This window comes from Nematolebias whitei, chromosome 2, assembly GCF_014905685.2.
Source record: "Nematolebias whitei isolate Nwh7 chromosome 2, NemWhi1, whole genome shotgun sequence".
NCBI classification, from domain to species: Eukaryota; Metazoa; Chordata; class Actinopteri; order Cyprinodontiformes; family Rivulidae; genus Nematolebias; species Nematolebias whitei.
Genome location: NC_056499.1, coordinates 20,050,867 through 20,063,757, shown reverse-complemented (window position 1 = coordinate 20,063,757; position 12,891 = coordinate 20,050,867). Strand labels below are relative to the sequence as shown.

The following is a 12,891-nucleotide window of genomic DNA, read 5'->3' as shown; positions in this document are numbered from 1 at the left end:
ATTTTAGTCTGCATGAATACATTAAAATAAATTGCTCAGACATCATTACTAAATTTCTAGAGAGATTCACCTTTACGGGTCTTTTGAGTTCCTTCCTGGTGAAACGCATCACGATGAGAGCCAAAGCTGTCAGCCCATAAAACACCCACTGAGCAAAACTGAAGTACTTAATGAGACTGTTGATGTCTGCTGGTATGATGTAGAACAGTGTCAAAACCCCCTGTAAAACAAACAGCAAGCACACAGTACATATATGTATGTATATATATATATATATATATATATGTTTTATTGTTTGCAAATCAGCAATCAAAATGCTATAGTTGAATAGTTCAAAAGCGGGTGTGAAAGCGTCATCTGTGAGCACATCTAATGTAAGAAAATATATTAACGTACATGGAATATGAGAGCAGGGGAAGGAGTGTTGCGCTTCACACTAATGTAGGATAAAATTTTCACCATGTGACCTTCTCTGCCAGCTACATAGCACAATCTGGTGGAAAAGGAAGACAATCGCGCATCGTTATTACACTTTACAACAGATTTCTTACATGTTTTTATTTTGTCAGCAGCCTTTCTGTTATCACACTCAAACATAAAGGAAACGACCAATCTTCAAGCGCATCCTTTAAAATCAGGCATCAGTGTGTAACTGGTCTGTTTTACCTGCCAGCAGTGAAGCAGCTTCCGTTTGCAGAACCAAATGTCGAGAAGACGACAAACAGAGGAACAATCCAAGACAGAGGGTAAAGGACTCTGTCTCCAAAAGTCTATGGAGGCAGAAAAATATGTTTCAGAAAAGACAAGGGAGTGGAACAAATGGATTGTTACTGAGATTTAATCTACAGCGCGCAGAGGACAAAAGAAATGAAACCTCTTATGTGTGCAGTGATGATTAGCTTATTTTAGAAAGTTCTCATTAATGCCTATTAATATTTGCATCATGTTTATGAATTACTATATGCAAAATGTTGTAACTCTCAGAGTTTAAAAGCACAGTTGTCCCTACCACAGCAACAGCGGGAGACAACAGCAGTTCAGTGGGGGTCATAACAGTAAAATAAGCAACGTTGATCAACACGTAGCACACAGTAACCAAAGGGATCCCAATGATGATGGCCAGAGGCAAATTTCTGGAGGAAATCAACAAAAAAAAAAAAAAAACACTATATCAGCAGATATTTTTTTTAATTATTATTATTTATTGTTAGATATAAAGCAGTCTATACATTCATCTTTGCATATTGTCCAGTCTCTTTAAGAAATGTGCAATTAAATCATGAATATTTTGTTGAGCAGAAATTATACTATTTTACAATTATCCATATTTTACCTGTGTGGGTCTTTCAGCTCCTCTGTGATGAAATTTAGTTGGTTCCTGGTGAAACCATGAGATATTAAAAAACAATTATGAAATCCCTTGAAGTCTTACCTGTTAAAGTAAATTTGAATAGTTTGCTCTGTGATCACGAACAACAACCTCTGTGAAAGATGTAATCAAAGTATTACTTACATGGTGTTGAATATAAAGATCTGTATTTAACATCCTTCAAAAGTAGCTGGTTAAATCCTAAAAGTAAGTTAGCAATCTGAGGTTTGTGTTCAAATTAGGGGTAATTTATGCAAGATGACATTTCTTGGTGCAACGTGGGTTCACGCCTCAGGTGCAGGAGTCTGTGGTACTGACCACAGCCCATGTTCATGACAACAGAGCAGCTGCCTTCACATATTCTCGCTCCATCACCAAATTTCTAGGTTACAGAGTGTTTTGATTTGTCAACTGTTCCTCTATTTACAGACTGAGAAAACAGTTTGCGCTCTAAATTAATTCCATTCATTTAGAAAAGCGAAAGTAAAAGATAGTTCACTGTATTTAAAGAGTATGTTTTACAGCGTTAGATGCTGGACAGGTTCATAGTCAACCCTATCAGTCAACACAACAGTCAATGAAAAAATAAAACAGATTTAAAAATACACTTTTTTTTTTTCAATTTTATGCCGATTGTAAAATGGTGAAAGTGAAGTGGAGATTAACTGTTACCATCCATCATAAGCCCAGAGCCCATTATAAAACGCAAGTCCAATTGCTCCAACAGAAGTTGTTGAGCCTTCAAAGGCATTTGACAAGTTCTCGGTGTTTCCTGAACAAGAAATCACAAAAAACATTTTTAAAAGCATGTAGCAATATAAAGAGACACATCCTCACATCAGATGTGCATATTTTAAACCAAGACAATTGAAAGCCCAGAAGGGCTCACCTTGAGCCATCAGAACGATGCCAGCTAGCACGATGATGATTATGATGACAAGTTTGGCTGCTGTGAAAAGGTTCTGCACAAAACTTGCTAGTTTCACACTCAAGCAGTTCACAAAGATGATCATAACTGAGAAGAAACAAGAGATTGAATTACCAGTATGTCAATGACCGTGCATTATTCTATAAGATGCAGCTGAAATTGTCCAAAAATAAAAACATATTCAATTTTAACTTTACTTTTAAAATGTGTTTCAGATTTCCTTTAGATTACAGTAACTGTGGTTTTATCAACTTAATACAATAAATTAGCAGACATATTTGTTTTATTTACTCAAGTCCTTCCACCCATTAACTTTTACCCACTTCTTCCTTTTTGGGTCAAGGGGGTCACTGGTGCCCATATCCAGCAATCACTGTGCAAGAGACGGGGGACACCCTGGACATGTCTCATGTTCATCACAGGGCCACATAGAGGCAACAATAAAGAACATGCAAACTCCACCCTGAAAAGTCCCCAGTCAGAATTGGAGCCGACAACCTTCTTGCTGAGAGGTGACAGCTTTACCAGCTGTGCCACTGTGCCGCCCTTACTCAAGTCTATGTCTGAAATTATTTGGTATTTATACATAATTTTTAAATCATTGACACATTTTTATTTGCTTGAAAAACAGTCATAACTTAAAAATGGCCTAAGGATGATTAAAAATAATTCACAAAGCCCATTTTTACACATTGTCTGCATTTAATTGTATTCTTACTTATGGCAGCTGCTGAGAGACACTTGATAATCACAAGAGGAGGAGTGCAGCCTGGGTAGAAAGGAGCAGACGCGTACTCTGCAAAGCTTAGAGTGATGATTGCAAAGGAGGAGGGCCTCAGCACCATGACAGAGGTCCAGGAGTAAAGGTAGGCCAAGAGGTTGCCAAAAGCCTCCATTAAATAGGAATACTCTGCTCCTGATTTGGTGATCATGGTACCAAGTTCAGCATAGCACAAAGCTCCTGAGTACAAAACACAGAAAAACAGAAACAGGGAAACGTTAAAAATATACAAATACAAAGTAAAAACTTGGGCATAATGAGTTTTTAAATATCTTTGTTCGGAAAAACTAATTAAAATGTATGAAACTGGTGTCTCAAATTATGATGGTCTCTCTTGTAAATGAGTTCTCGAGGCTCAATGAGTCTAACATGTATAAATAAAGATTGAACCAATTTAAAAAAAATTATGCCAGAGAAATGTGTACTTCATATATTAGTTATTGATGTTACTAATTATCAAGGATTTTGTAAAATTATACTGAATTGCTTGATTTATTTGTTATTGTAATCATTTCATTTTTGATTATGTGCTTGTCATAGACTGTTTTTCTCTTTATTTGTTTAGTTTCTTGTGTCTTTTGGGTTTTGTTACTTGTGTGTGTTTTTTTTTTTTATTCAATTCAACCTTTATTTATACAGGTTAGTCTCATTGAGCCTCGAGAACTCGTTTACAAGAGACCTGTTTTAAACAAGGAATGATGACAACAGTAGACAATCATAAAAAATAATATACAATGAAAAGTAAATGGAAGAAATTATATAAAAAAGGATCAAAAACAGCTACATTACAAAGCGATATAAAATACTAAAAACAGGAACATGTCTGCAACAAAGTCCATGCTCAATAATCCAGGTATAAAGTTGCTCCTCACAGTTCCAGGAACTCGTCTTAAGCGAAGAGGTGACAGGGTCTTCTCTGTAGCAGAACCAAGACTTTGGAACGAGTTACCTCTGCTTGTCAAACAGGCCCCCTCCCTCTCGGTTTTCAAGTCCAGTTTAAAAACCCAATACTATTCGGTGGCTTTCAACAACAGATGATCTGTGTTTTGAACCTGTATGCTCCACACTGGTTAGTCGTCATTATCTGCATCGTTTTTATGTCTATATTCTGATTTACCTCATTTTGTATTTTGCTTTGTGTGTTACCTGGTGTTCTGTCTGTACAGCACTTTGGTTGGCCTTGTCGCTGTTTTAAGTGCTCTATAAGTAAAATGGTATGGTATGGTATGGTATGGTATGGTATGGTATGGTATGGTATGGTATGGTAAAATCCAACATTTTTCAGTCAGGTCATCTGGACAGTTTCTTTTTTTGTGCTGAAATGTTTCGCCTTCGATCCGGAAGGCTTCATCAGTCAAGGAAGCACACAACAAAACTGATTCTTCCCCCAACAGCTTACTTCAAAATGGAACAAACCAGTTCTGCTTGTGATTAGATGGTCTCTTTGGTACGCCCCTCCTCCATTGCCAGCCCTCTTCCTTGTTGACAGTCTTGTCAAACTGGTTGAAAACAACAAAGCCTATGCTCAATAATCCAGGTATAAAATCCAACATTTTTCAGTCACGTCATCTGGACAGTGTCTTTTTTTTTGTGCTGAAACGTTTCGCCTTCGATCCGGAAGGCTTCATCAGTCAAACATGTCTGGAAAAGGAACATGTCTGCATTGGTTTTTGCCATGAACTTAGCAGTTCTTTAAAGTCACTTAGAGGGGCCAAGGTCGAGAGATTCATATCTTTTGCATGATATACCAGGAAAATGGAGCAGAGTAGTAGAAGTCCCTTTTGCCTAGTTCAGTTCACACTGAGGGAACACTGCATGTAATTATGTCCTGAGAGCGCACACTGTAGCTGCACTCACATAATGACATGTAGGAGGAGATGTATGAAGGCAACAGACCAAGAAGTGATTTAAAGATGAAAATGTACCAGTTTGAGAGTTTGCGTGAAGTTAATGATGTCCCGTTAACCAGTGAGTACAGGGTGCAGTGATGGGTACGGTACTTACAGCCAGTTATGAATCTTAGCGTACCGTGAAGGACAGCATCCAACATCTGTAAGGTGCTTGCAGGAGCATTCATGTAAATAATGTCACCATAGTCAATGGAGGGAAGAAAAATTGTAGTTACAAGGAGTTTCCTAGCATTCAGAGTTAAACAGGACCTATTTCTGAAAAATAAATCCAGTTTTACTTTCCGTGTCTTTACCTAATGTTTGACATGGGGCTTAAAAGAGAGATGCGAGTCAACCAAAATACCCAAGTATTTGTAAGAATCTACAAACTCAGTAGGGACCCCATTCCAAGATAAAATAGAAGGAAGATCTGCTGGAACCGATTTTCTGTTTGAAAACAACATCCGTTGTGTTTTGTCAGCATTTAGAACAAGTCTGAGATGGAACAAATCTGACTGGATGATGTCAAAAGCAGACTGTAAAAGCTGGAAAACCATAGCAACTGTTCTCTCTCTACCATAAACACTGGTGTCATTGGCATAGAAATGTAAGGATGCATCAGGGATGCTCTGACCTACATTACTTGTGTAGATTGTGAAGAGGGTGAGTCCTAAGATTGAAAGTTTGTGGTACACTGTTGTTAACAGTTTAGATAACTAGAGGAATAAGTGATAAAATGATGAGATTTTATAATCTTCATAAAACAAGTACTCATAAATCTGGTGATGTTAAAATTAAAATCACAAAGACTCAAAAGTTCAACGCACCTTTTGATTTACAGCATCAATCACACTTTCCTAAGCAAAACATTTGATAATGGCTGATGTAATTCTTTCTTATTTTACCGCATGTTGTAAGTCAGAAGGCTGTAAATAGCTGACAGTATAGCTTTAATAGCAACAAATCTGCAAAAATTTGCACAAGATACACATTTTTTGTTTGCTTTTTTTTTGTAAAGATGGCAGACAGATGTTCTCTGCATCTCTCACATCACATAAACCTGCTTCTGTAAGCCTTTAGGTCTCATCCAAAGATGATAAATTACAACAGATGATCAGTTTATTTAATCCCAAATCAGCCAGCTTTTGAACTGGAATTAATTTTACAGACAGAGGAAGCTTTTTGGCAAACTAATTAGGATATTGAGACTTTTTTTTTTTTTTGAACATTGGAAAAGATTTATATAGTTACTCCAACATAACAGAGTGTTGCTTGTTAAGTGATGGCAAAACATGAGATCATGTTTCTTCCTTTAATTGAAGAGTAGCTCTGGTTATGGTTAATTAGTTTGAAGTGCAACATCATATAATGCCACCAGAAAGCAATAAACGTCTTATCTGTGAACGCTCGCATTTTTTGGCAGAACACTGTGTGACTGTGATATTGTGTTTTATTCTACTTATATTGATTTTCTAAGTCTATTCTTCAATTGTTGAATAGATGTGGACGGTTGGAGAGACTGATTTAGATCAGACGTTTTATATCATTGTCTACTGTTGTGTGTACCTCGTCTGTGCTTTTTGTTTAAAACAGGTCTCTCGTAAATGAGTCCTCGAGGCTCAGTGAGACTAATCTGTATAAATAAAGGTTCAATTGAAGAAAAAATAATAATAAATTGAATAGAACCTTTGAAAAGACTGTTGCCTAACCTTCATCACTGCAGCAAGTTGAATCATTTCTATGCATCAATGATTCACTGTGGTGTCAAGTAAGTCAAAGTTTAAAACGCTACATCACTTAAAACTTAGCTGATCACAGTGTTGTTCAGAGTATAACATTAAAAAATTACTAACTAGCGGTTACTGTAAAGTAAACCACCAGAAATTATTATTAAAAACCTAAAAGAACAATATGTTCAAACTGTTGCATCTTGACTGTTTTGATGTTCTTCTGACAGTGTTGCTAAAAGCTGAACAACTTTTATTTAGACCAGCTTTTGTGATTTTACTTCCATTTCTTTTCTTGTCTTTGTCAAATATTGTTTGCCTGCTATTTAACTACTGAACTGATTTTTTTTTCTACAGAGGTGTATTTATTGCTTTACGGCTACAGCAGAGGGTTTCCTTTATTGTACCAGCTGGCGTAAACTGATGACATATTCAGGTCCAATTTAGTTCGTAGGATGTGAAAGTTGCAACCAGAAAATGGAAACAAAAATTCTACTCAATTGAGAATATCACAGCTTAGTTTGACAAAGAAACTGAATAACCATCCATACATTATATTTACCCAATTCTTGCTTTTCGGGTCACAGGAGTCACTGGTGCCCATATCCAGCAGTCACTGTGCGAGGGGCGGGGTACACCCTGGACGGGTCGCAAGTCCATGACAGGGACACATAGAGACAAACGAGACAAACAACCATTCACTCTCTCACTCACACCTAGAGACAATTTAGAGTTACCAATCAGCCTAACATGCATGTTTTTGGTCTGTGGGAGGAAATCGGAGCACCCGGAGAAAACCCATGCATGCACGGAGAGAACATGCAAACTCCACCGAGAAAGGCCCCCGGACCTGGTTTATTTATTTATTTATTTTAGAGTCCTGGGTTTGGGTTTTGGCTTCTATTTATTGCATGTATGATTCAATGCTACAAAATAAACAGATTTAAAAGGTAACAGATATTTGTAATACTTGGTTTATTTATATAATGACTTTAGTTGCGGCAGCACGGTGGCGCAACTGGTAGAGCTGCTGCCTCTCAGCAAGCAGGTCCCTGGTTCAAACCCCGGTCCAGGGGCCTTTCTGGGTGGAGTTTGCATGTTCTCTCCGTGCATGCGTGGGTTTTCTCCGGGTACTCCGGTTTCCTCCCACAGTCCAAAAACATGCATGTTAGGCTGATTGGTAACTCTAAATTGTCCCTAGGTGTGAGTGAGAGAGTGAATGATTGTTTGTCTCGTTTGTCTCTATGTGGCCCTGCGATGGACCTGCGACCCATCCAGGGTGTACCCCGCCCCTCGCACAGTGACTGCTGGACATGGGCACCAGCGACCCCCGTGACCCAAAATGGAATAAGCGGGTAAAGAAAATGGATGGATGGATGGACTTTAGTTGCTGGATGTCCGGCCCCTGAGCTGCTGCCTTTCAGTAACTGTGCCCTCCTGAGCAGTTTAGTTGAACAGTCCTGGTCTAACACATCTGACAGTGTTTTATTTTGTGACAGATTTATTATACATATTTAGTTTAAGTTGAAATAATTTTATAGAAAAACAATGTCTTCTGAAATGGTGTTGTGTGCAAGGTTCTTTATTGTCATTCCACTACACTTGTTGTGCATGTGGTGGAACAAAATTGTGTACACAGGGTCCCAGTTACATCCAACAAAAGTATAAATTGTAAAGAAAAACAGTAATAAGATCTAAGATATGAACTAAGAAAGATGCTAAAACTAAGAATACATTAAGTACAAATAGTACAAAAACAATACGACGAACCACAGCAGCACGAACATGGGGTCATCTTTAAAAGTGATGGACATAAGCCTCACCTAAAGTGGCTAAAACTCCACAGGCGGTCCAGATGAGAAGACAAGGTCCCACAGCTCCTGAGTACAGCAAAACAGATTTAGGAGAAATGAAGATCCCTGAGCCAATCATAGTCCCCACAATTAGAGAAATGCCACTCAGCAGACCAACCTGGACAAATGCAGGCAGACAAACAAAACAGTAAGAAATTAAAATCAGGTCAAAGTTTCAGTACATGTGTTTGCGTGGGTTTTCCATTCAGTTTTTGCATCTTAGCACAACAATTATGGTTAAAAGAAAGGGTCTGAATTAGAAGACAATAATTTTGTGACATCTTAATTTTAGTGAAGATAATCAAACAATTAAATGGGGAAACCATCATTTATGAGCCTGTCAATCACGGTCATAACTGAACATCTGAAGATCAAACTACAGACAGCAAGACTATTCTCTTTATCTGCTAGTTAGCAGATAACATCCAGCTGGATGCTAATAAACAGTCTGATGTGACAATAGTTGAGCAGTAACACGTTGACAAGCATAGTATTTTAAATCATGTACTGTACTGTATTACTCTCTGCAAATAAACATATGCTATAAAAACAATCATTTTATTGTTGTTTTAGGTCCATTTTTTCCTTTGAGTTCTGATTAATTATAAACATTTTCAGCTGTTTTTTGTGCTTTTACAAAAAAAAATATGGACTTTTGTAAAAAGTAGTGTTGGTGGTTTGATTTCTGGATGCTTTATGTCAAAGAGCCTTTTTCCAAGAAAGTGAACTCTGCATTTAAATTAGTAAATGATGCTATGTAGCACTAATAGCATTCTTTAGATTTACTTTTAACTCAAGTCAAGTCAAGAGTTTAGTCAGTAACTTAAGGACTTCTGGCCCACAATTCCACAAAAAATGCACATATAATTCATTACGAGGGCCATAGGCGTCACAACCATTACATGTGAAGGGGACAAGTCCCCCCCCCCCCCCCCCCACACACACACACACATTAAAAAAAAACATTCATTTGGAAACACCCACACACACACACACACACACACTTTTACTATAAAACATTAGTTCAGTCGGCGCAGTTTCTCTTTCTTCGTGAACAAATCCATTCCATTTGATGAACAGGAGAAAACTCAGGTCACTAAAACTCCACTCCAGGTTTTCCTGGTTACCTCCAACTCTAAACACAGCAGCCTGTTGCCACGGTCACAATATAAGGTGGTCACAGAATATGGTGTAACACCTGCAGTGTTTCTGTGCGTCTCCTCCTGCCTCAGCATAAAACATGCTTTAAATGTGTGGAATTAAAGGAAATCTAGGTGAAATGTTGCTTTTTTTTGTACACTAGTGAACACCTTTTTTTTACGCACACACACATGCACTCACGCGTGAACACGCACCTACACATATCATTGTGTCCCCCCCACATTATGGATGCTTCTGACGCCCTTGTCAAGGGCACAAACACAAGTATTTATGATAGTGTAAGCCCATCACAGTTGTACATATATACGTTGTTGTGCACATTATATGTACTTGCACAGATTAAATTTATGTTTTCCGAGCCTCGCATGCTCCAAGTAACCAAGCTTTTTCTGCATCACAAACAGATGTTAGGCTGATAAAAGAATTACTATTCTCCAGTGCTGGTGAAGATTCTCAGTCATCCAGGACATGATAAATTCAAAAAAACGTTCAACACAAAAACAACTGGACTTTATTTGTCAAGTCAAGTCAAGTCAGCTTCATTTATAGAGCACATTTAAAACAGAACCTGTTATCAAAGTGCTTAACAACAACAATCAATGGGAGTAAAATTAAAGAGAAAAAAATACAATACACTAATAATAATAACAGAAAAATTAATTTAAAAAAAAGCATTTAAAACATAATTTACACTGTGTGAAATGTGAGAAAATATGTGTTTTTAGCAGGGATTTGAAGTGAGGAAGGGAGGTGGCCTGCCTGATGTTGGGGGGCAGGTTGTTCCAGAGTTTGGGGCCCATGACTGAAAAAGCCCGATCTCCTCTGAGCTTCAGTCGTGTTTTTGGAACAGCCAAAAGCAGCTGATCGGATGATCTCAGGACCCGAGAGGGAACGTAAGGTTCCAGAAGCTCAGAGAGGTAAAGGGGTGCGAGGCCATTTAAGCACTTGAAGGTCAACAGAATAATTTTAAAGACTATCCTCGTACGAACAAGGAGCCAGTATTTATCAACTGTATCAGTAATCTTTATCAACAAATTTATCAACTTTAAGACTGATTCCCAGCCAGTTTTCACACCTGATGGGAACAGAGGGGACTCATCTGTGAATTAGAGTAACAAATACCTTAAGAAATCCCTACTGTTAAGGTGTTGAGGTGTGAATTGTCAATCTACATATGTATGTTTATCTTATCTCACTCAGCCTTATAACCTGAATCTCTCTGCTCTTTGAATTGAGAAAGCTCCTCGGATGAGGAGCGAAACGTCTTCTGTTACAAATAAAGTCCAGTTGTTTTTTTATTGAACTTTTTTTTTTAACTATTCTCCAGTATTTCATGTAACATTTTGCTCAGGCTAATGGAGTGTCAACATTTACTTATCAGCATATTAGATTTAGCTCATACGGAATGGTTGATAATTTATTTTTTTAAATGCAAGCACAGCATCTTCACACCAATCCAATAGCCAACTGCCAATCCAGCTGGTCAAAGTCATCTTTCAACATTCTTTCCATCCATCATCTTTTACCCACTTCTTTTTTGTGTTGCAGGGGTCACTGGTGCCCATGTCCAGCTATAACTGTGCGAGAGGCGGGGGACACCCTGGACAGGTCGCATGTCCATCATAGGGACACGGAGACAAACGAGACAAACAACCATTCACTCTCTCACTCACACCCAGGGATAATTTAGAGTTACCAATCAGCCTAACATGCATGTTTTTGTTCTGTGGGAGGAAACAGGAGTACTCGAGGACAACCAACGCATGCATGGAGAGAACATGCAAAATCTACCCAGAAAGCTCTCTGGCCAGGATTTGAACCAGTGACCTTCTCGCTGAGAATTGGCAGCTCTACCAGCGTTGCCACTGTACCACCTCATTCTTCCTATACATTCACAAAAATTGTCTTGAGATGGTACTCATTTTAACTATTATGATTTTGATCATTTCCCAGTTTTTCACCTCAGCAGCCTGGTCTGATTTATTTATTTTTTAGCAGAATTAAAATTTGAACCATTTTCCCTCAGCTTCTCACATGTTGCCAACAGATCGGGACTCTTTGGGATATGATTGTAAATGATAGGGATTAATGTTTTAAGATGCAGATATTCCATTATAAACACTGCCTAAAATAAGGGTTAAGAACCACCAGACCTAAACTTTCTGGGTCTTTAACTTTCCATGGCCTCTCATTGGTTTTGAAGTATAATACAACCCACTAACATCTGGTGACCAGATATGACAGCATAACTTGTTTTTATAGTACTAATAGTACTAAATACAGCAGTAAATAGTTTTAAAATTACATTTATTGACAATCAAGTTTCAAAAACCAAAGCGAGCACCAAGTCATGGATGAAAAAAGAGATGTCAGAACAACCTTGACAGTTAGAGCATCCCATTCTCACTCTCAGTCCTGCTGTAGGGCTGTTTCCTGAAGTTTGTTTAAAATGGTTAGCTATTTGTTCTATTAATATTATAAACCAAATAGTCTCATTCTATTCTAGTTTCTTACAGTCAGGATATTCCAAATTTGTAACGATTGCAACCGTGTGAAATCCTTCTGTTAGAATGAAAAAAAATTTAGTATATCTGAAATACCAGCATTGCTAATCAGTCTGTTTTTGAAGTTTTGTCTTGGAATACTAAGAAGTGTGTGTTAGTATTGTTATTGTGTTCAAAAGCTAGATTTATCCTTTAATTAAATTCACAAATGAGACCTCTCCAACAGGTTTCCTGTAGCATAAACTACATTTCCAGATTGAATATAAATTTTATTTTGGAATGGGCAACACTGTGGCACAGTTGGTAGAAGCTGTTGCCTCTCAGCGAAAAGGTTGCCAGATTGAATCCCGGCCCGAGGGCCTTTCTGGGTGGAGTTTGCCTGTGCTCTCCCTGCATGTCCGAGTTCTCTCCAAGCACTCTGGTTTCCTCCCACAGACCAAAAACATGCACGTTCGGCTGATTGGTAACTCTAAATTGTCCCCAGCTGAGAGTGAGAGAGGGACTTTTTTTTGTCTCGTTTGTCTCTATGTGTCCCTGTGATGGACTGGAGACATGTCCCGGGTGTCCCCCACCTCTTGCACAGTGACTGCTGGATATGGGCACCAGTGACCCCAAAAAGGAAGAATGGGTAAAAGATGATGGATGGATGGATGGATGGATGGATGGATGGATGGATGGA

General features: G+C 38.2%; 1 protein-coding gene across 1 annotated transcript in view; it reads right to left on the bottom strand.

Moving 5' to 3' along the window:
* The window catches only part of slc7a9 (solute carrier family 7 member 9), a gene marked incomplete at its 3' end in the record, with an annotated part of 14,965 nt that overhangs the window by 912 nt on the left and 1,162 nt on the right, over positions 1-12,891 (bottom strand). The window contains exons 2-10 of the mRNA XM_037697529.1: positions 8,518-8,665; positions 3,016-3,258; positions 2,259-2,384; positions 2,042-2,141; positions 1,334-1,378; positions 1,010-1,133; positions 667-770; positions 397-493; positions 71-220 (exon numbers count right to left, since the gene is read on the bottom strand). Of these exons, the coding sequence (XP_037553457.1) occupies positions 71-220; positions 397-493; positions 667-770; positions 1,010-1,133; positions 1,334-1,378; positions 2,042-2,141; positions 2,259-2,384; positions 3,016-3,258; positions 8,518-8,665 (1,137 nt within the window). The remainder of the gene's footprint in view (positions 1-70; positions 221-396; positions 494-666; positions 771-1,009; positions 1,134-1,333; positions 1,379-2,041; positions 2,142-2,258; positions 2,385-3,015; positions 3,259-8,517; positions 8,666-12,891) is intronic.